This window comes from Carassius auratus, chromosome 16 (assembly GCF_003368295.1).
Source record: "Carassius auratus strain Wakin chromosome 16, ASM336829v1, whole genome shotgun sequence".
Taxonomy (NCBI): Eukaryota; Metazoa; Chordata; class Actinopteri; order Cypriniformes; family Cyprinidae; genus Carassius; species Carassius auratus.
This window is the reverse complement of record NC_039258.1, coordinates 26,539,056-26,563,121: the sequence shown is the minus strand read 5'-3', so window position 1 is coordinate 26,563,121 and position 24,066 is coordinate 26,539,056. Positions and strand designations below refer to the sequence as shown.

General features: G+C 38.9%; 2 protein-coding genes across 5 annotated transcripts; one reads left to right on the top strand and one right to left on the bottom strand.

Moving 5' to 3' along the window:
* Positions 1-578: 578 nt before the first annotated feature.
* Positions 579-19,231, top strand: virma (vir like m6A methyltransferase associated). 2 transcript variants are annotated; one of them, XM_026284903.1, is made up of 23 exons: positions 579-686; positions 3,617-3,729; positions 4,649-4,735; positions 4,884-4,932; positions 5,251-5,416; positions 5,499-5,618; positions 7,107-7,337; positions 7,769-8,972; positions 9,590-10,114; positions 10,386-10,540; positions 10,713-10,795; positions 11,067-11,160; positions 11,553-12,097; positions 12,366-12,601; positions 13,638-14,117; positions 14,409-14,541; positions 14,633-14,749; positions 14,856-15,013; positions 16,319-16,415; positions 16,668-16,834; positions 16,933-17,279; positions 17,359-17,502; positions 18,880-19,231. In XM_026284903.1, the coding sequence occupies exons 1-23, from the start codon at positions 624-626 to the stop codon at positions 19,059-19,061; spliced, it is 5,496 nt and encodes a 1,831-aa protein (XP_026140688.1). In that variant the 5' UTR covers positions 579-623; the 3' UTR covers positions 19,062-19,231. The 2 variants fall into 2 exon arrangements, with proteins under 2 accessions (XP_026140688.1, XP_026140687.1); XM_026284902.1 differs by having other exon boundaries at positions 14,853-15,013.
* A 144-nt stretch (positions 19,232-19,375) lies between these two features.
* Positions 19,376-23,221, bottom strand: LOC113116646 (E3 ubiquitin-protein ligase NRDP1-like). Of its 3 annotated transcripts, XM_026284905.1 has the most exons (6): positions 22,739-23,209; positions 21,732-21,938; positions 21,492-21,631; positions 20,090-20,252; positions 19,884-20,004; positions 19,376-19,801 (listed from the first exon to the last, which is right to left on the bottom strand). In XM_026284905.1, exons 2-6 carry the CDS (start codon positions 21,935-21,937, stop codon positions 19,709-19,711), a joined length of 723 nt encoding a protein of 240 aa, XP_026140690.1. In that variant the 5' UTR covers position 21,938; positions 22,739-23,209; the 3' UTR covers positions 19,376-19,708. The 3 variants fall into 3 exon arrangements, with proteins under 3 accessions (XP_026140690.1, XP_026140692.1, XP_026140689.1); XM_026284907.1 differs by having other exon boundaries at positions 19,376-19,999; positions 22,739-23,221; XM_026284904.1 differs by having other exon boundaries at positions 19,376-20,004; positions 22,739-23,215.
* Between the last annotated feature and the right edge of the window lie 845 nt (positions 23,222-24,066).

Sequence of the window (24,066 nt, the reverse complement as noted above, 5' to 3'; positions counted from 1 at the left end):
CTGTTATTTGACTCATTTATGTCCTCAATAAAATGAATATTAATTACTTTAACCTGCTAATTGATTTTTTTCTTGTCATTTCTATGGATTAGTCATTCAGGGATTTCCAGTAAATCCTTTATAATAATGTGCTGTTAAAAAGCTTTATTAAAGAGTAAAAAGAGTTATGTGTAAAAGTCAAATAACTTTGAGAGGATTTTGTGTGTGTGTGTGTGTGTGTGTGTGTGTGTGTGTGTGTGTATACCCATGTAGACTATTCCAAAAGCATTAAGTATAGATTATAGAAAAAATATAATAACCGTTTATATATATGATTAATAATAATTAATAGCTCTGAAACGGTTATTATATTTTTTCTATAATCTATTCTTAATGCTTTTGGAATAGTCTACATGGGCAAGATTGGACACAATGTGTTGTGATATACAAAACTATTATCGTAACCTAGTAGCCTAATTAATAATTAATAAACTATTTAAGTTTATGGCTTTACTGAAATGTTTAAAACATGTAAAATGCTATTTCTAAAATCTACTGATCTTACAACACAACCAACGTTGTGACGTACGCCTTCAACTCCGGAAGTGTTTTCTTTACCGGAAGTCCTAATGTGACCAAGAAAGATGGCGGGGGATTCTGCAATGGAGCTGCTCTTTTTAGATACGTTCAAGCATCAGAGTGCAGAGGTAATCTTACGAAGTTTTCCATCTCCACCCGTGTCTTTTTAACCGCATGATACAGACACTAAAGTCTATCAAATGTTAAAATATTTTTTTCCCGCTTTCTTAAAGTTTCCATTGTTTTAACGCACTGAGCGCTGTGAACCGTTAGCTTGCTAAGTAGCACAGTAATTCATACATATTCAGTTCATGAAATATGTTATTAACATTTGCATAACAACACCCGTTTTCTTCATTTAAAACAGTTACGTTAACCTGGCGTTATTGTATTACGTTTAAGTTGTTCCCCAGAGCAAGCAAACTCGTGGTTATGTGGTTATATTGTTATTGTTGACCGCGTATGTGCATTTACTTTTAACAAGTAGAATGTAACGTTACTGTGACGATAAATCATTTGTTAATGTATTAATCAACAATAAGATGCTCATATATTGTTGTAAAGGTATCAACCGCTGCCTGTTCAGATATGCCCCTGGTTCATGTTTATCTGACAGCACCCCATGTGCCTGTAAACAAGAAGATCTGTCTGTAATCTACAGAAGTAGCCTGGGGTTAAAGTGTGTGGAGTTGGGGTCAATAGGAAAACACAAACACCGTGTATTCAATGGACCGTTTAGCTAGTGATTAATATCTGAATTGCATCTATTTGAGCTCTTTTAACCGCTGTGGTTGTGTGCAAGCTTTTTTTCTTTTCTTTGTGTCTTATGATTCTGTGTAGCTGCGTTCTTACTAGAGGTGACTTTTTTTCACAGCATGTCGCTGGGGACTGGCCATTCTTAAGTTGACTAATCAGTTTTCCTGCTGCTAAATACAAACATTTTGGAGGCAAAAGAAAAAAAAATAATGTAAATTGAACATTTACATAAAAACTAAAGTTAATGATGATGACTGGAGCGGAATTAGTAATTTGGGGGCCCTAAGCAAATGTCAGCAATGGGGTCCCAACACAATTACTAAGCATGCTCTTTTACGCCTAACCCTTACTTTGCTCTCTCTGTCTCTCACATTCATAGTTTATAGTTTATTTACCTCTTCACAACTTATAAAACATTTTACGCTCTCCAGAACACAAATAAACACTGGAGCGTTTGGCAATTTTTTTTTGCCAATATCAGATGGGGGCCCCCTAAACGGCTGTTTACCCCGCTTATTGGTTGAGTTCTCCCCTGATGACTGCAGGGATCAGCCTCATTTCCATCACTGCTGATCTGAGAGGAGAACGATCACTCTTCTTTCCTATTGGCTGTCGCTCCCAAAAGTTGCTCTTCATTTGCATAAAGTTGTAGCATTCTGAACTTTGTCACATTGCTGGACACGCCCCATCCATCGCCGTTGAAATCTGGTATCGTGTCGCTGTCGTTGCGTGTCGCCTGTAGGCTTGCCGCGATAGACGGTGCTGACGGTGATACCGGTGTTAAGCCGCAACACCAGTTATGTCACTTGCCCACCGTAGCATTGACCCCCACTGTCATACCCAAAGTAATAAAAATCTTTAGTTCAGTTCGAAAAGAGGGGAATGCCCATGCCCCCACGTTGGTACTGGTTTTACCGGTGTTGTCACACATCCATTAACCGGTGGGAACATTTTTGAAACTGTCATAACCCTCGTCGCTTATAGTTGTGAATGTGGCTTAACTTCTCTATTGGTAAAGAAATAGTTCAGTTAAAAATAAAAAATTTCTGAAGCTGTAGATGAGTTTTCTTTATTGGGTCAGATTTAAAGAAATGTAGCACTGCATCACTTGCTCACCAGTGGATCCTCTGCAGTGAATGGGTGCCGTCCGAATGAGTGTTTTCAGATGGAGCAGCATTTAATACACAGAGCCATAGATCACTGACAAGCTATGCAATATCGCATTCATAATTGCAGATGAATCACCTGTGATTATAAATGTGATATTGCATAGCTTGTCAGTGATCTACGGCTCTGTGTATTAAATGCTGATCCATCTGAAAGCACGTGATGAAGATATACTACTAATCACAGAACCGGCTTTTACTGATGAGATGCACGTCCAGGGTGAATATTAATGTTTTGATGGGTGCAGCTGTGCACTAATCTGTCTGGCACTGAGGAAGAGCTTTTGTCTTGAAAATGCTTTGCACTTTTCACTTGTTTTTTTTACGGCCTTTGATAAATCATTAAGCAAAAGATTTTTGGAGGAAGTATAAAGCCTGCATATTACCATGTGCCGATTTTTCTGCTGATCATTGTATCTTCCAGAAATTTACCCTGAGAAAAAGGTAAAAATTGTAATCCTGACTAAACGTTTACAGCACAAAGATAAAAAATAAAAAAGTGTCAGTGTGCTCAAATTATGAGAGATACAGCCTCATAAGTTTACAAAATTGTTACTATATAAAGCTCATTTTTAGGTTTTAACTAGTTACCTGGCGTGGATTAAAATAATCTTAAATTACTATCAACAGTTATAGCCTTTATCTGAGAATCTCTTTACATGCAATTTCTCCTGTTTCCAATGTTTTACATAGTATCCTGTTAGTGAAGGCTGGAGACCGATCTCTTGTCCTGGAATTTGTCTTGTTAGGGTGTGTATGTGTCTGTTTGATTGGTGTTTTTGTTTTGTTAGTGATCTGCAACCCCACAGGTGTATTCCAACAGCTCTGTAAAAACAGGTTGGACAGGCCTGTTGCCCTATGACAGTTTGTTGAAGAAGAGACTAGGCTATATACACCATTCAGCCATTTTCTAAATTCAATTAGAACTTCTGAGAATTCTTTTGTGTATTCAAATACCATGAATCATAGGAATCCTAATTCCAAGACTTTAACAGATGAATAAGCCGGACTGTTTTTCTGGTTGCCTGCTCAGTCAGGGTGTGTCTGGCCCTTGTATCAGTCTATCTGTCATAACATTTATCCATGTCTTGATAAGTAAGCTTCGTAACATTTTTCCATGTCTGTCTTATTACAAGTTGACAAATGTGGACGTTGTGCGGTTTCCTTACGGCGTCTTGATCACAGAAGTGCGAGTAATTCCCCCTGGCATCAAAGCACACAGCAACCTGCCTGACAGCAGAGCGTTTGGGTGAGAAAACACACTCACATAAAAAAGTACAACATACACACACTCTTGTCTAAAAGTACAGCAACAAATGAAATGGTCTATAAAGAATCACACAACAGCTTGTGAATCCCTCTACACATGTGCTACTTATTGGTCTGTGCCATCCACATTACATAACCAATCTTGGGTTAGGATGGTTCACTGGTCCTCCAACAGCCAGCTAGTCATTTAGAGAAGGCTTTTTATTTCAAGAAGTTTATAATGGTTTTTTAGTGCCCGTATGGTGAATTTAGAGACAACTTATCCGAAATGATTTTTTTGACTGCTGACATTCTAACAGTTATAAAAGAAGTTAAGAAAAGTTAAATCCAAAAATCTGAATTCATCCCCTTTAAAAAACAAAAAATTCACTACACCTAATATGACAGTTAACAGTGCTTCTAGAAGCCTTCTACCACGTTTATTGTGTGTACAAACTTTTCCAGTGCTTCTGTAGTCAACAATAGGACATGAGTAATTCTGTGGTGTCCTCAGGAGTGAAATGGCTGGAGGACATTTTAGGAAATTGGAAAAGGTTTCTGTTATCCCTTTTGTTCCTTCTTTAAAACCAGATCCACCACACCCCTTATTCTCTGACCACTCTGAGCTTTTCCCATGATCTCATCCCACTTGTCTCCATACCTGTTAAGAGGCCAATGAGAGTAACGGGAAGTTTGTTTTAATAGCACAGACTATATATAACACTATTCTTTATTCTGTCCTTTTAAAATGATAAAATTAACGATAGATCTGTATAAAAAAAGATGCATTTTTAAAATGATTCCTGCAAACTAACTGATTTACAGGATGTTTGAATAGACAGAAAATAGCTTCCGATAGCAAATAGGGGTTTCAGGTTTAAGTTTTGACGGTTACAATGCCCCTTCCTGTGTATCTTCAGGGAAACAGCCCCTCATGCATTCCAGTTGGACCTGTTCTTCAACAATGTGTCCAAACCCAACGCCCCGGTGTTTGACAGGCTGGGCAGGTACTAAATAAACTCACACACATGCACACCTGTGTCGGACAGGCTCAGCAAGAAATACAGTATGCTGTCTCACAAATCTGTAGCTGAATAGATGCATGTACTTTTTGGATTGTTCAAACCACTGAAATTGGTGTCCGTTTTGCACTAGCCTCGAGTACGATGAGAACAAATCCATCATCTTCAGGCCTAATGGGAAGGTAAGAGACCCCCTCATGACAACCAATCATCAAAGTTCTGTATAAAACTCACACACATTCACCAGTATGTTTCTGGTTTCTCCAAAACAGCTGACAGCAGCTTTGTTTGGCACGGAATACTTCAAACGCATTTTCTGAAATCCACAATGGATTTGCAGATGCCTCTGTAATGACCAAAGCTGTCAGCTCCTACACTCACGTGGCTCGCAAACAAATGATCCTTCATTTGTGTTTTGGACTGAGCAAGTTTTTTTGCTCCTCCCCTTTAAGAGTCTCGGACCGTGTCCTAATTTTCATTTTGTCTTTGTGCTATTGAAGATAAACACAGATGGGTTAGTCCTGCGTGGATGGTACACATGCCTGACGTTGGCAGTGTATGGCACAGCCGAGCGCCCCCGCAGCCACGAGCGGGACTCTCCGCCCCCTCCACCACCCCCTCTGCCCCAACAGCAGCAGCTGGGATCCAAGCGGATCATTAAAACTGGTCAGCACAAATATTATATACACAAATATATAATGTGGTCATTATGTCAAGCATTGAACATGAGTGTGTAAATCTATTGCAGAGTGGGAGAATGAAGAACAGTTTAACGGCAGCCCACCCAGACCACAACCTAGGGGGCCACGGACACCACCAGGACCACCACCTCCAGATGATGATGACGAGGAGGCACTACCTGCACCTGGTCAGTGTATGTCTGTGTGGAAAAGATTAAGTATTAGATACAAGAGAAGAAAACTCAAAAAGCTGATAAAATTTTTTTATATATAATATATCAGTGCTATCAAAATTAGTGAGTTAATGCAGATGAAAAAAATATTTAATGCAGTTAACACGGGGGCAGAGCTATGGTTGGCCACCCCACTCATAACTGCTGCTTCTGTCTAATTTTTCTTGGCAAGAACTATTATTTATTCAAATGCATAACGTTTTTTACAACCACATCAAACAGAAGACTTTTCAGATGCGCGCTCCAGTTTCGCCAAAAGAGCGTGGAAATGCTACTGTGCTCATAGCATGTGCTCTTCAATTACATTCCCAAATGCATCAGCATGCGCTGTAGCCTGTATCATTTCATATCAAAGCATGAAAGAAACTACAAGCATGCAATGTCTAAATTATGTCTTCAGTTAAAGGTGCACTAAGCGATTTTTTTGACCGAGTCCCAAAACACACTTCTAGCCAATCAGCGATAAGGGTGCATGTCTTGTATTGACAGAGATAAGAGAGCGCTCAGTTTGAGTACAGGACGGATGTTAGCAGATCGACTATAGATAGAGAGAGATGGATAAGGGAGAGGTCCTGGTGGGATATGGGTGTGTTTGTTTTGGTGCTTTCAAATATCAACATCGTTTTGCAAAAATCACTTAGTTCACCTTTAAGTCATGAACTTGCCAAAAAGGCTATTAAAGCTGCCTTGAAACAGCATCTATATATGTATTTGTTACACAAATCACATTTAAGAACATGTCTCTGAAATGCACTGGTTTTCCTAACTGTCCAGAAGCACTCCAGCATTGTCACACTCATGTAGCACACCCCATTCAACTCATTAGAAGAGACTTTAAGACCTGAAGTGGGTCAGATTAACTTTATTCAATTTCTGTGTATTTCCTACTTGCTGAAGGGCACAGGTAACTTAATATGACATTAATTATAATGGGTTTATGTGAACATTGTTTGAAGTTCACTTTTATTTGAAGTCATTTTAAGGAGTATAATAAATGTTACGTTTGATAGCTCTTATCATGTTGAATGGCTAGTCAATGGTTAAATATTTGGAGAAAAAATCTTTCACAGAGACATCATTAGTATTTAGTAATAAAAAAAAATGCTGTTATTGAAATATTACAAATATACCGGTACTATCCTTGTTGTTTCTACAATAGTTTGAAGATTGAATTGGAAATTATAGCAATTTAAAAGTGTTTTTTTTTTTTTTTTTTTTTACTTTAATGTTAGGTGGGTTTAATCGCAATTAATTAAAAAATGTAATTCATTGATTGACAGCACTTGACACTTGACAGCACGTGTCTTAATATTTTATTTTTCTCCACAGTATTTCCAGGTTTAAATATTCCCAACTATATATTATTTAGCCTTTTTTGTTATCGCATTTTCTATACTGAAAAAGTTTTGAGCACTGACCTTTACTGTGTTGTCTTTGGTTTAGGTCCAGTAAAGGTGGAGAGCACAGAACAGAGTGATGATTACCTGGAGCCTGTCTCACCTGAGCGAGGATCTCTTCCTGCAGATGAGAATTACTCGGACGCAGAGCAGGAGGATGATGAGGGTCCGGCTGATGATGAGGAGGACGAGGATGTGCAGTCTGAGGGAAGTGAGGCTGATGAAAATGTTGAAGAAGATGAAGTGGTTGAGGAGGTCACAGATGAAGATGGAGAAGGTGAGGAGTTGCAGTATTTGTGAGGGTGAATGAACCAGGTGTTCTGGGGAAGAATGAGACCGATATTTCATGTTTGAGGGCCAAAAATGCTCCCTAAATCAAATTGAAAATAATCTGTTATGTAATATTTTATTTGTTTAATTCATTAAATATAAATGTGCAAATATTTGTTAATTTACAAATATTAAAAAGTATGTATTTATCATTTATTTTATTGAAAATGTTAAGGATTTGTCGCTATTTATAGGGAAACAATTAAATAAATACATATATGCATACATACCCACACATATAATGCTCTCATAAGGTAAACAATTGCAAATATTGCCCCCCTAATTACCCAAGACTGAACTTGCTAGATTTGCTGAGCCTATAACAATGTATCAGATGTTGTGTTTTCTGTGTCTGAAGTGTTTTGCTACTGTACGCAGGTGATGATGGATATGAGCAGATATCCAGTGATGAGGAGGATTTGGAGAGTGGGGCTTTCAAGCTGCCTGCCTTTGACCTGGACTATACACCTGAGGACCTTGCATCACTACCAACCGTTCAGTATGATCCATACGAGCGTGAACTCCGACCCCTCCAGCACTCCACACCGCCACACATTACACGTTTTGAGGCAGAGCTAAAACACCTGAAGACGGTGGACACCGAGGACTCAAGCTCATTATGGGCGGAGTCTGCAGCAAAACTATCAGAAATATTGGAGGCCTGGGGGGAGGGACAGGGGGCAGAGCGAGGGGCAGGATGGGTAACTGCCTTAGAAGAGATCCCTGCCTTTCTGCTAAAAGGAATGAGCTTCCTGTCTATTAAGGACCCTGATGGGCTGAGTGAGAAGTTGAAGCAGCTGGTCGACTGGAGCTGTGAAGCTCTTAATTTGGACTTTGCCCTGGCACAGCCCATAGCGCTGAACTTACGCCAGCTCAAAGCAGGAACCAAACTGGCCTCTGCCTTGGCCGACTGTGGTGCCCAGGCTGTGCAGAATCTGCTGGAGAAAGGGATTGTTGGCAGCCTCCTAGGCTTGCTGTTTGCAGAACACGTTTCATCCACTCTGAAACTCAACGTGCTGCGCTCCCTCGACAGCATCATCAGTGAGCCACAGGGTATGGAGGCCCTGCTCCGAGACCGTCACCATGACAATGATGGAACGAGTGGGTACCAGCGAATGCTGGATCTGTTTCTGTTGGACCAGACCGTGCGTGTCGCAACGGCTGGCGCAGCCATCTTACAAAAGGGACATTTTTATGAGGTTTTGACTGACCTACAGAAGACAGCCAGCATTTGGGCTGAACGCCATCCCACAGTAGGGGAGGTGGGTGAGCGAGAGGGTATCGAGAGTGAGAGAGAAGCTGGAGAGAGAGACAGAGAAAGCACTGAGAGGGAAGGAGATGAGAGGGAGATGGAGACCCAGGAGGTAGAGCGGGAAAGCCCAATGGACATTGATACCTTGCTGGAATCTGCCTCTTTGTCAGAAGGTGACCTGGAAAGGCTGCAAGGTCTTCTGGAAGAACTGCTCCACCTGCTGGAGACAGCACCTCACTGTATGGTACAGCCTCCTGGGAAAGCTTTTCCCACCAGTGCTCGAATCACTGGGCCACCAGAGCGTGATGATCCCTACCCAACACTGTACAGGTCAGGACCATATGGCTACAAAACTGTTGTCCTGTTTATTTATGATGACAATTTGTGGTTTCTATTATATATATATATATATATATATATATATATATATATATATATATATATATATATATATATATATAGTCAATATTAATTGTTATTAAAGGGATAGTTCACCCAAAAATGAAAATTCTGTCATTAATTACTCACCCTCATGTTGTTCCAAACCTGTAAGACCTTTATTCATCTTTGGAACACAAATCAAGGTATAAGATATAATAAGATTTTTGATAAAAACAAATAGAGCTTTTCTGACCCTCTCATAGAGAGGGTACTACCACAATCAAGGTCCAGAAACATAACATCGGTAAGGGGTTCAACCATAATTTTTCGAAGCTATGAGAATACTTTTTGTGTGCAAAGAAAATAAAAATAACGACTTTATTCAAAAATAAATTCCTTAATGAGTAATTAATAATAATATTTTTGGGTGAATTATCCCTTTAAGTTTAAATATAATAATTTTTAATATATTTTTATGTGTGCTCAGCTATGTTATTTACCCCTTTTGTTCAAATATTTAGCAACTCTTTAATATTGCATTTTATTTTTATCCTATTATTTTACAGATACATGCATGCTTGTCACCTTCTGGAATCCCTGGCAGTTGTTCTGTCGTATCCGGCTACATGTGCCCACATCGGAGTCCTGCATGCTGTCAGAGAACTGATGCGTTTCCTATCACAGTCCCAGCAGGGCCTCCTCTTCCTCCTTAGCCAACACGAAACCACCAATTTGCTGCTTCGTCTCCTCACACCTCTTACTCACCTGACCCCGCCCTCTCACTTGGCTCCGCTGACGCCCCTTTCAGAGGGAGAGGGTGACGATGCTCCTGCAGGGGCAGAGGGTTCGATGGATGACGGTTTTTGGGTGTGGCTTATGCAGACTCTACATGCACTACAGGGTGTTGCTGAGCTGAGCGGGGCAGAGCTTGAAGATGGCGATAATCCAGGTGTTCTGGCAACACTTCACAGCCTGTATCTCATTAGTTTTAGCAGCACAGGCCGAAATGCTGTCGCACATGCTTTTAGCTTGGATAACAACCTCAGCTGTCTGGTCAACCTGGTGGAGTTCCATGCCAAAGAGGGCCAAGGGTGAGAATATGCTAATACACCTGTTGTATATAAACAGGGTTTTAAAAATAGCTGCCAGAGTGTATATTTTGGCAATCTATATAATGAGATATAAGAATATTATGTGTTTGTGTTGAATGTTTCTTGACACCATGTAGTAGATAGGTTGTTAGTAAACACAGATTAGCCAAATACAGAACCCTGAGGCACTCCATAGTACTTTTCACTTAATGTACCGTCTCTTCTTACATGACTTGTTCTCTTGCTGATTTCCTCTAACTCTCTCATACAGGGAAGGAAAAGCAAGGAAGTCTGTAACATATAACTATGCCTGTATGCTTGTACTGCTGGTGATTCAGACATCAGGTGATCTCCGGATGATGGAGCACTATGCCGCTCAACTACTTAATGTTTCCAAAGCTGATGAAAACAATGCCAAGCTTCAAGGTGAGCCTGCTACTCTTTTGCAGCCCACCAAACACTTCAATATCAGTCAAACCTTCAGTTCTGTGATCTATTAAAAAGCAATGTTTTTTTTTCAAGGCCTTAAAAGCCATTTAATAATTTTGGTAAATGTAAGTGCCATTACATCTGACCTCTATGATAAAATGTTTTTCAGAGCTTTCGAAGTGGTTGGAGCCACTTGAAAAATTACACTTTGATATCAGTGGTATTCCTACACTTATTGACTACATAAAGCAGGTGAGGTTATCAATCACATACTATGGCATTTTAAAGGGGTTCAAGATTATAGAGGATGAGTTATAACATGTATGCTAATTTAATGTTAGGAATTGATTAAGACATTAAAGCACTGATGGTTTCAGTTTCAACAAGAAAAAGAACGTAATTTGATCTCTTGCAGTTAGCTATAAAACAAAACTAACTACTCCACTCATATGCTCAAATGTTAAAGGCATCATACAATTATTAAATATGGTTTAGCATTGAAATGTTGCTGTTTCTTTGTCAGAATCTGGAGAACTTGATGACTGCAGATGGGGTGGGTCTTGTAACCGCTCTCAGAGTGTTGTGTCACATTGCCTGCCCTCCAACCACTGTGCCAGGTACATGCAAACATATTGTATGCCTTACTTTTAACTTGGCTTGTCTTAAATAGATACTAAACAAACAAAAAGTTTTAGTCTACTTATCTATCTATCTATCTATCTAGGCTTTGCAGTGTAAATGCAACTAATTTTAGACATCGTCTATTATATTCTTATAATTAATCCAATTTAAATATAAATCCTGTCATTTATATTTTGATAAATACTTAAATAAAAAAAGTGTTGCAAATATTTAAATGAATACATTGTTATTTTAAAGAAATGTTCAGTAGATTATATGCTTTGCTGTATTCTCAAATAGTTTCATTTAGCACTGGTATAATTGACTGCTGGAACCTATTGATTACCAATAAAAATATTAACTTATGTGAATCATTGTGTATCTGCAGGCCAGCAGAAAGACTTGAAGTGGAACCAGGCCATCATAGCCCTCTTCAGTGCAGAGGGCATGGACACTTTTATTAAAGTCCTCCAGAAGCTTACATCGCTGCTGCTGCTGCCATGGCGACTACATGGTCCAATGGCACCCACAGCGCAGAGACTCATGATGCTGTCAGTGGCCTCCTGCTCGCTGCGACTCATCCGAGTCATGCTGACAGAGCTGCTGTGCGGTGGAACCTGTGAGTTCCGTGACGTGCGTGTGCCCTCCGTCTGTGTCGCCCTTCACAAGATCCTCTGCTCCACCCCGACAACCGGTCGCCTGGATGCAGAGGAGCTGCGTATCCAGGGAGACGTGACCGAGATACTGTTAACATTCACGCATGCTGTTAGCCAACAGATGACGGGTTCAGAGGAGACTGTGGCTGGAAACAGCTGGTCTCTGATGCTGAGGGAAGTGTTGAACTCTGTACTGGCTGCTCCAGAGAACATCTACAGCAGCCTTAGTCTGCTGTCAGAACTGCTTCCTCTACCTCTGCCCATGCAGACCACTCAGGTAACTGAACACGCAAGCGGCCACAAGTACCTGTCGCTGCTTGCTGCTGATTGTCATACAAACAGGAGCTCTGATCCAAACCCTTGTGAGCTGCCAGCCTGACTAGACCCTTTTTAGACAAATTTGGACAAAACTACTAACATGAGGATGATTTCAAAACACAGGCAGCTAATTTATGCTTCCATAGCTGTTTTGTTAATTACCAGGAGGTATTTCTAGAAAATAGTTTATTTAATTTACTCTTTCCATCTCTCTTGATCTCTTTTAGGCACTATCTGTGCAAGACATCGGGGTTGCGATGAACACGAGAAAGTTGTGGAGTGTGCACTTACACGCTCAGGCTCGAGTATTACAGGAAGTGTTGAGGTGCGTGTGTGTCAACAGCTGTCCGCCGCTGCTCTCCATGCTCCGGCGCGTGTGTGTGCAGCTCTGTGATCTTGCTGCCCCCACTGCGACTCTGGTGATGAGGACATTGTTGGAGCAGCTGCAGGAGGAAATGCAACAGTAAGACACAGTCGTCATATTAAGGGCAGTTTGTTAATAGCTTGTAGATTTGTTTTAATAAGATATCAGGAACAATTATACATTTATACTTATAGACATGAACATGTGTATAAATGTGTGTTTTAAAAATAACAAAAAAAAATTGTATTTTAGTATTTATAATTAAAGATTTGTACAGATTTTTTTATATACACACATATATTTCTTATCTAAATGTTATAAAAACAGTTAATGATGTATTTAATGACTTAAAGAGGTAGTTCACCCTAAAATAAAAAAAATTCTGTCATTAATTACTCGCCCTCATGTCGTTCCAAACCCGTGAGACCTTTGTTAATCTTCAGAGCACAAATTAAGATATTTTTGATTAAATCTGACAACTTTCTGACCCTGCATTGATAGCGACAGAACTAAAATGTTCCCAGACCCAGAAACGTAGCAAGGACGTCGATAAAACAGTCAATGTGACATCAGTGGCTCAACTTCTATTTTGTGAAGCTACGAGAATACTTTTTGTGCACAACGAAAACAAAAATAACACAGGTTAACAATTCTTCTCCCAAAGGTAACATCTTCCACCTTTTTGAAGAGTACCACGAAGAATGCATGTTCTCCTAAACGTAAAAACACTGATTATGTTAGAAATTGAGCTCTCAAATCTAATCAAAAATATCTTAATTTGTGTTTCGAAGATGAACAAATGTCTAACGGTTTGGAATGACAGTAATTAATGACAGAATTTTCAGAATTATAAATATTTATTGTTATTAAATATGATATTATTAAAAATAGTGATTTGCAAATGTAATCACAGTTGCAATTAGAATGTGCTACGTATCTGGCAGACTTCCTGTAATTCAGCTGTGGACCTCTTGTTGGGGGATATTTTTAGCTATATGCAGTTAGTTAAGATTAAATTAAATCACCAACATATAATAAAAAAGTGATAACTGATTAAGCCTGATACTTTTAAATGGGTTAGCTTGACTGTTGTGTATATTCCAGACAGCTCAAATGGACTGTGTTGTGTGTTTAGGGAGGCAGCTGGCTCACGCCTGATGAGGTTACTAGCTCTCTTCGACTCACTGGCATCTCAGCGGGCTTGCAAATCAGCCATGTTGGCTCTACTGGGTGGATCTGCACGCAATGAGGGCCGGAGTGATGGGAAAGTGGAGGACAAACTGTCAGAACTTCTTCCCTCAATGGTTGCCATGCTTCTCCTACCTGCAGACGCCGCACTGTCAGCACAGCAGAACGCTGAACTGACGGCTACCATCCTTCTGTCGCTGTGTGACCAGGACGTGTCTCTGGTCGTGAGTGGCTCGGGTGAAGCCTCGGTGTCTGAGGTAGAGCAGCTGGCCAACGCACTGCCGACCAGAGACATGATGACGTGCATATGTGACGGGATGCTGGAAGTGTTGGGAAATGCACACAGCAGCTACACACTCCAGCTCACATGTCTGCGAACCATGATGTTTCTCACGGAGCATGACTATGGTCTCTATCACCTGAAAAGGTATCACAATGCCTTTGATGTCATTATTGGAGACTTTTTAAAATGTTATGGTTAATATTGAATTTTTAATTGTTTGCTCATTTTTCTCTCTTTTTTTTTTGATAAATGCAATCTTTTTGCAAACATTTTTTTTTTTTGTGTTTTATATTTATTTATTTAGACATTTATCGGTTATCGGTCATAAAATGAAAATAATTATCAAAGCATCCCTAGGCTTTACAGTAATATGAAAGATGAAAATGTTTTTATGCGTGATATTTGTGGGTTAATGTTCTTGTGTTTGTGTTGCAGCTCTCTGAAGAAACACAGCTTGGCCATTTCCTCTCTGATCCGCAGGGAAACCACGTCGTTCAACAAAGAGTTAACCGAGCTCCTCTCAGCCCTGTTTGACTTTTTGAGACAGATTCTGAACAGTGAAGCCATGGTAGGCCCACCATAGAATCAGTACATTTGTGCTTGTATGCATGCATGCATGCATTTATATGGGAATAATACATATTTTTTATGCTACATAGGATGAAGACATAGACAGTCGCTCTTTAGCTCTTAGTGTGAGCGACATGAAGCAGCTGCTGCAGTGGAAGGAGGACTCAGGGGAACATCCTTTATCAGAACTGGAGAAACACATCATGGTACATGTGGCAGCTTAGGTTATATATCATAATTAAGCTGTGCCCTATAGCCTGAATGAAGAGAGACACATATTTATCTTGTCTCGTATCCCCATGTGTGCAGAAACTCTGTAAGGAGGATGAGTCTTTGGAGACTCTGCTCGAGAATGTGGCCGGACTGCGACAGATTATTGAAAGTTCTGGAGATGCCCCAACTAATGCAGAGCCTGAAGCAGAGCCCACTCTACCTGCACCCGAACCCCTTCAGACACAGTTCAACCACAGGTAGTTTTATTCTCCTCGTAGTATTGTTGTTGCCGCCGCCACCACCATGTCGTATAGACGCTGTGTGTTTCATTGTGAAAAAAAGAGGACGATATCGGTTAAGTCATGCCTGGAGTTGATCCATGCTGGTCGCTGATGGGAATACATCAACTTTGCACTGTGGATCGCCGGATCGGTTTTCAGCGTGGACAAAGTGGAGTCCAGCCTGGGGTCATCACATTTGATTGCTGCAAGCCCAATGGAAAATCCTTTGTAGAATCCGCCACCTAGGCTCACTCTAGGCATCTGGCCTCCGCTCACTCAAGGCCGTGACATCACAGAGATATTTCTCCGTTCGATATTCAGTCCCGCCGTGAGAGAGGCTACGAGCAGCCTGTACAAGTCACACACTCAACAAAGATAAAACACACACATTTTCCAATCAGTAGTGACACTTGTTAGGCGGGCTCGCAGCTGATAGGTGGATATAAGCCAATGAGCGTCTAAAGCACAGGTATACGAAATTTGCATATCTGGCCAGTACTAAAGTAGGCTGCGCTGAGAACAGGGCAGAAGCAACAACGGTACTGTAAAGGCTGTAATCCATAACACATAACATGATTGGGTAGCACTGAGTGAATCAGACATGAATAACAGGAAGCTACACTTGACAGACAACAACAACAATAACGCAGTGTGTGACGCCGTTTTGTTGAAAAAGTGAAACTACTTTGTTTGGCCTTCCAAAAGAGGACACGACTAGAGATCATGTTTATATCACATTTATAATGGGTTTTATGTTTATGTCTCGTCGCTCTGGCCGGATATGTCATGACAGTATGTTAGGGGGTGTAACATTTCCTTTACACGCTTGAGGTATTCAGCCAATCACAGCACTGGATAGCTGGCCAATCAGAGCACACCTCGTTTTTTTAGACCGATGAGCTTTGTAAAAATAAACACGTTTTAGAAGGCGGGCATAGAGGAGAAACAATAATGTACAGTGTGTGGAAAATAATGTGCTTTTTGAACCTTAAACCACATAAACACATTTCATTACACCAAATAATGTTCGTTTTAGCAACATCATACGACCCCTTTAAACTTGAGAAACCTGCTTGCTATTCTATTTCTGTTGTGCGTGATCTAGTTGTTTGAATGCAAAAAAATGCTTATTATTTAATTAAATTCCCCAACTAAATGTGTCTAATTGGATTAGTTAATATTCTAAATATGTAGTTTTGCACATGCTTAGTATTAAATCAAAATACTTGAATGCCTAAATGTTACATTCTCTTTTTTTCCCCTCCCCTTATCTACATTCAGGACGGTTTTCGTTCTCTCGGATGTCCTGGATGAGCAGTTGAAGGCCCTGTGGTTCTCTCCATTCCAGTCAGATGAGATGGAGACAGAAGTTGACATGGTGAGACATGTGTTTGCAGGACCAATAAATATATTTGTGATTGAAATATGTCATTGAGCAATTGGAGAGCAACGTAAACAGTTTATGGTAACAAATGTTTGTTTCCTTTGCTTATACAAATTTTAGAATGCAGATTTATTATGGAGACAATAAATTTAGTAGTCTTGATTATAAATAAATTATAAAAGTATAAATTGCTCTTAATGTTGTGTGTAGTGTTTTGTGTGAGCATTGTTAATGTATGTGTTGCAGGTGAAAGTAGACCTAGTTGCACTGGCCCAGCAGTGTTGTCCAGATCTAGACCTAAAGGCAGAGGTAGAACGTTCGTTCCTCAGTGAACCCTCTTCCCCAGGACACAGCAAACCACCCAAAGGCTTCAGACTGGGCAAACACAAACATGAGACCTTCATCACGTCCAGGTACACAATGTGTCTGCTTCTCATTCTAGTCTGAGGTTACTATTCTACCTTGAATGTATGAACTCTATATAGCTACAAATAATTGTTTTTGTTTGCAGTGGGAATCCAGATTATGTGGAGCCTGCGAAACGAGCTCATTTCATGCCGGCCCCTCGGGGTCGGGGTCGTGGTGCTTTTGGCCAGCTCTCTCGACCACATGACATTTTCCGCCAGCGCAAGCAGAACACCAGTCGACCTCCTTCCATGCATGTAGATGATTTCCTTGCTGCAGAGTTCAAGGACGTGGGTCAACCCACTGGCCTGACCCTGCCCAAACGCCCACCAAAAGGAGGAGGAGCCAAGCCACCGACTAGAGGCTTGTTTACTGGAGGAACCAGAGGGAGGGGCTTCCAGAGTCACGCCCGCTTCTTTACTCCACCAGCCCCCAAGAGTGTGCTGCTTGCTGGTACACATATGTTTGATTTAGCAAATATATATACATATATATACTCTTGACTCATTCTTCAAAATAATTTTTGTTTTAGGTAACTACCCTCGTCGTGAGGGTGGTCGTGGTTCCACTTGGAGCACTCCAGTGACCGCCGATACTCACAGAGGGACTTACAGTGATCCTCGTGGAGGGCAAAGCAACTTCACTCGACCGTTACCTTCCAGACAGCCACCTACAGGTAGGCTTTTTGAAATGTTACACACACACACATACACTATCAGTCAGGTGTTTTTTTAAGAAGTCTGTTCTGCTTACCACGCATGCATTTAGAATACAAAAAGAAACGCGTACAGAAAAATAATAATGTGTTCTGTTTTAATATATTTTAAAATATAGCTGAATTTCTAGCATCATTACTCCAGGCTCATGATCCTTCAGAAATCATTCTGTTCTGATTTGCTGCTCAAAAAAACATTTATTATTTTTATTATGTAAAAACAGCCTATTTTTTCCGGAGTCTATTTTTTTTTCAGGTTTCTTTGAATAGAAATTTCAGAAGAACAGCATAATTTGAAAAATATAAATTTTTGTAATATTATTAATGTCCTTATTATCACTTTTGATAAATTTAAAGCATCATTGCTAAATAAAATAATTAATTTCTATGAATTCTTTCCCAATTAATAAAGAATTATACTGACTCCAAGCTATTGAAGTAAATGCAGGGTTGGTGAGCAGAAGATATATATGTGTGTGTGACCCTGGAGCACAAAACCAGTCATTAGTAGCAAGGGTATTTTTGTAGCAGTAGCCAACAATACATTGTATTGGTCAAAATTATCACTTTTTTTTTTCTTTTATGCCAAAAATCATTTGGATTTTAAGTAAAGATCATGTTCAGATATTTTGTTAATATTCTACTGTAAATATTGATACTTAATTTTTGATTGGTAATATGCATTGCAAAGAACTTAAGTTGGAGAACTTTAAAGGCGATTTGCTCCATATCTGTAATAATTTTTGTCCCATCAGATTCCAGATTATAACCAAGTTATAATTGGTTAGTTTTCAACTATTTTGATCAGATGTAACAGTAATCATAATTCAGTTATTTTCTTATGGCGATGTATGTAATATAATAAAAATAATAATAATAATCAATTCAAGTATATTCTCTTTAGGCATTGGCTATTAAATAAAACTTATTGTTCAACCTCTATCTTAAACCTCTATGTTACTCTTATATACCGTAATGTAAAAAAAAAGTATAAAAGTGAAATAAAATATAAAAGTTGTTTATATATATATATATATATATATATATATATATATATATATATATAGTTTTTACATTTAACAATAATAACAATAATACAATTATTTCTCTTTCAACATTACCTGTTTAAAAAATAATATTGGTGAGTTGCTATTTTAAACTGGTGTGATAAATGTAAATAAGTGATACTGCCACCTGCTGGATGTGTCCCTCAGAGATGACTTCATCATTAAATGTGTAAAATATTTCTGTAATGAATAAACAGTTTTTACAAGCTCTTTAGCTCACCCGACATCTACATGTCAAACAGTTCCTGACCCCTCTGTCCCAACTCTTCAGGTGCTTACCGATTGGCTCCTCGGGACAGAGCCACCAGAGGCAGAGGGACGGGCCTGTCCTGGCTGAGTGGTGGCGTTAGTGTAGGAGGAGGTGGAGTAAGTGGTGGTCGTGGTCAAGGCAAGTTCAACAGTGGAGGAAGCGGAGGCGGACGGGGCCGTCACGTCCGCTCATTCACTCGCTAAACCCTGCCTGGAGCAAAGCAGACTCAGCCGTCAGGCTCTAAAGGACCAATCAGGATGTGGATCTGCTGTATCTGTTGCAACCACCGGATGATATTGTGTATATCATTGTCATGTTTTGTGTTTCTCTCATTTTTAAAACCGTTAAATATGATTAAATTCTTGTGAGTATATGTTTTTCAGTGTATTTTTATATAGAAATCCACAGTCTACCTTGTCAAAACTGTTGTAATATCAACGGGTTTAACAGAATGCATGTACTTTTAAATAGGAAAAACCTCTAAAAAGGTAAAAAAAAAAAAAAAAACATAGAAATATGGTCAAAAAAAGTCTACACAATTTGGATAAATCATAGAACAGCCAATCTCATAGCAATGATTTGGTTCACCCAGAGGAACTGCAATACTGGGGCTTCATTCAGATGATGAGTTCCAGTTAGTGTTTTTTTTTTATTAGCATCATGTGACATTCCTTCTTCCTTAATGTTCTGCTGTGAAAAGCAAGTGTCCTCAGATGACTGTCACCTCTCTATTCTTTCTTTTGATGCAATCCAAAGCTAGGCTTCTTGGGCTCAGCTCTCTCTGCACCTCAGCAGGGGGCGGTGCTGCTTCAGAGGGCGTGGCTGGTCTGAGCCCCTCCTTTTTAAAAAGTTAAAGAAGCTCCGCCTTCTCCAGCTCTTGTCTGCGCACTCTCTCTGCACCCAGCAGAACGCGGACATCTGACATGACTCTTGACAGCTGGCCCTTTGCGCAAACACACACACACACACACCTGTGAGTAACTCGCTACACACACAAAACCCTGCTGATGTGAAAAGTATGGTACCTTCAGTTCGTCCACTTCACTCCTCAGCAGACTCTCCTTCTGCACCATGTGTCGTCTTTGGATATCCAAGCGAGATTCCATTTCTTGTCGCACCTCTTCGACTTTGCAGTCTAATTCTGCCCTGTAACAAATGCTCTGGCATTTTTCAAGCTTCAAAAAAACATTTACGTGGTGACAGTCAGTATGACTTGAGCAGATGTTTTTACCTAAGCATGTCCAGCTCAGCTCGTAGCTCCGATACACAGTTGTGTTGGGCCTCCTCTGTGTTTAGGATTGTGTATCCACAGCCGCTTGCACAGACTCTACTGCTGTATTCACACACACACAGATGAGCTTCCAGAGAGCGCCGCGACACCTTAACCGGGCAGCCTGAATGCCACCGCCAAAGAAAACTGAACATTAAACCTCAAAAACAGAGGAAACCCAGGCAGGGCTGAACAATAAGGACAGCCCTAGGTAAAATGATCTAGTTCAGGATTTGTTGAAATTGTGAGAATGATATGATAGTCTTGCCAGGATCACTGAGAGTGGGTCAAAAATTACAAATCAGTCAGTAATCTTTTGACATATATGCCAACACTTTACAGCAAAAGTATTCATTTTATTGTAGAATTAATATAATGTCCAGCTATAATTGCCTCTTTTTAGGAAGTAAACATAACATTTGAAAAAATAAAATAAAAATGGACATATTTTAAAAAAGTATAACATTTCTTTTTTCCAAATGTTAAATAAATGTGAAAACTAAACATTTAAAAATGATGAACCTAAATATTAATCTAAATGACAAAAAAAAAAGGTTTGGGGTCAGATCAGTTTGATTATTTAATCAAAATTACAGTAAATATTGTTCAATTTTATATAACAGTTTTCTATTTTATGTCTAATTATAATTACTGTATAATGTCCAGCTAATTCCAATTTTCCTCGTAAAGAAAACTAAGTGAATAAAAAATGTATATACAGTATATATACATAATTACAGTATTAAATGATTATTAATCATTTTTAAACTATATTCAAAAATATTAAATTACACAGGAATAAAAATGATACGATTTAATCAAATTTATGAAATTATAAAATTAATTAAATGTGTCTTCTTTGAGCAGCCAGGGAAAATGTTGGCACAGCAAGCAAAGGTTTATTGTTGAAGAAAAAGACACAGCAGTCACACAACACACATAGAACACAGTACACCTACCACAACGACAGCATAAGTACTCCTCACCTGCTTTTTATATACATGCATACACAAACAAGATTTCCAGGATTAGGGAATGTTGCATTAAGATTACTAAAACTAATATGTATTATGTGCAAGAATCTGCTTATCTTACTGATGGAACAGCTCAATTGTTTTAATTCTAAGATAAACGTTTCACCTCATTGGCTGCCTGAGGGGGTCCCTCATTAATAATTAAAAATGTGATCACTCAACACTAGGTGCTTTATCTTGCGGCTACAACTCTCTTTCATCTGCTGTTACAACAGCACTAGTATTGCATATGTATGAATGAGACTGTAGCTGCTGTGTATGGGCCACCTGTTCCCTGCCAACAAATTGTGGGTACCAAGATATAATGATATATGCTTGTATATATGTACCTGCATTACTGCAGTTCAGCAAAGCGTAATCACACTGTTGCTCATGACGATGAACAGACTCCAGAGTGCATATGACCTCACAACCTTGTGGCCGGAATACACACCTCACCTGCAGCCTTGCTAAATCATTTCTCATGTATCTGTAACACCATACACATGTGTTTATAAGTCAATAAAATAAATGGCATTAAAGATCAGGTTAAGTGATTGTCTGGAAGGTGTTTAATACATCTGTGTTACCTGAACAGCGGCCGTAGATGTGAGATGTCTAAAGGCAAGCGGTCCTCTGGACAGGTGTTATGGTGGACGAGCCATCCGTGAATGCAGGAGCTGCAGAAGGCATGTTCACACGGAGCCTGCAAAGGATCTTCTAACACGTCCCGACACACACAGCACAACAGACCCTCGTTCACATAGCCTACAAAACGTTCTAGATCGTAGCCCATCCTGGAGTACACATGCAGAAAACAACACTCAACAAACTGATGTAAAGGACCAAAATACATATAATAACTAAAATAACTAATAAATTCACTTTATAGTAAGATAAATGGAATAGATTTTTTTTAGATAAAACTTCAAATTTAACATGAATATTTATTTTAGAAAATTATGTCTTTAAGTCCACTGTATGTGCACACTAAAACCTATTAATAGCCTTTATTAATAAGAATAACCAAGTTAGATAGAAAAATAGAAAATTTCCTAAAATATAATTTGAAAAATAATTTAAAAATATGACAATTTAAAGTTGTATGTATCAAAGTCATATTAAGTTACATTCATATAAACCTTAATTTATTTGAAATTATTATTTAAATCAAAACTATAAAAATAACAAAAACAAAGATTACATATTTTGCACATTAATGTTTTAAATATCTTAAGCTTTTAAAAATAAAACTTTTGTAAAAAAGTATTTTTTAAAACGTTTGGTACAGAAAAGTATGATTTTTTTACATTTAACATTAAAATAATGGATTTTTCCAAATGTTAAACCATTGAAAAAAATGAAAAGTAATCATATATTTATTTATTTATTTATTTTTATTTTTACATTAAAAAATATTTAAATAATGTTTAAAATATTGAAGGCCACTGCATGCGCACACTAAAACATACAGGCTATTAATTTAAACATAATAGCATAATGTATATTAAAAATATATCCAGAAAATTTCTTTAAATATATTTTTAATATATATTAAAATATATATAAAAAAAGAAAAAAAAGAAAGTTCAATTACCTGGCAGAGTCTGGTATCTTGTCTTCTCCTCTCTCCTCCTCTCAGGTGTGCTTGCTGAAGGTGGTCTGGTCAGTTGCCGTAGAAACAGCCAGGTGGCAGATGTTGAACTGAAACATGAGTGGGAGGGGTTATGACTGTAGACATTCACTGGGGATCTGGGGTCAGTTTGCCATCTTCATTTATACTAAACGTCAGGAAACAGACTCCTCAAGGAGCATGAATTGTATGGCAAGCCGTTTATGAGGCAACTCTCACCTGTACCACAAACCATCTGATAACAAATGTAAAAATACAACACACACTTGCCTAAATCACTTAGAGGAACCCTTTGGGAATCTCATCCTCATGCTGTGATCACAAGAGACTGGAGCACCTGGTAACCCCACACACAAACACAGATAGATGCACACCTTCTACCGACTACACAAACATCCTACACAGAAATTCTGCATCCGAAGGGAAATATTTCTGGGCGTTCTATGGTAAAACTGAACATGGAGAGTTCAGAAATACAAAACTCATATTTAAGATGCATGTTTGAGAATAAATTTAGATTTTTATTTATTTTGTTTATTTTTGAATTATCAATAAAGATTTTTATAACCAATACCAATTATTTGTTTATATGTCCTATAACTGATATGCAAATTTTACATTTATTTAACATTTTACTTCTGATTTTGTTAGATTTCATCTTCATTTCACAACAATAAAACCATGGGTAAAATAGATAAATGCAAGATTGCATTTGTTGCCTCCTCAATTACATCCTCAAAAAGAGCCCCTTAAAAGTAACAGGTGACCTGTGCAAGTGTTCCTGCACCTGTCTGGACGTGTGTCTATCTGATCTTGTCTATGATGTCAACTCTCACGTCTAATACTTTTCTATACTACTCTAGTTAAACCTTTATTGTCATTTGTTGCAGATCCACACACCTTTCTGAGGGAGAAGATGTTTGTGTGTGCTGGTGTGTCTGTGTCTGTGTCTGAACACTCTCACTGCCTGAATGATCTCTGTTCTTCATGGCTGTTGGTGGGATTAGACCGGATTACGCTTTCCCACACTCTGATTGGATTATTTTCCACACAGCAACACTGTAGTTTCACCTTCAGACATGCAGCAGTATATAAAACATTGGCACAAACACAACCAGCAGACATGAATCCGTGCACATGCAAGAGATAAAACATGTGATCATGAAAGAAAAATGAAATTCCTTCACAGTCAAGCACTATATATTACAAATGAATAAAATAATTTTTCCCACACACTGACCAATGAATTTACATTTAAATTTTTTCATGATTTCTCTATGACATTTCTGATC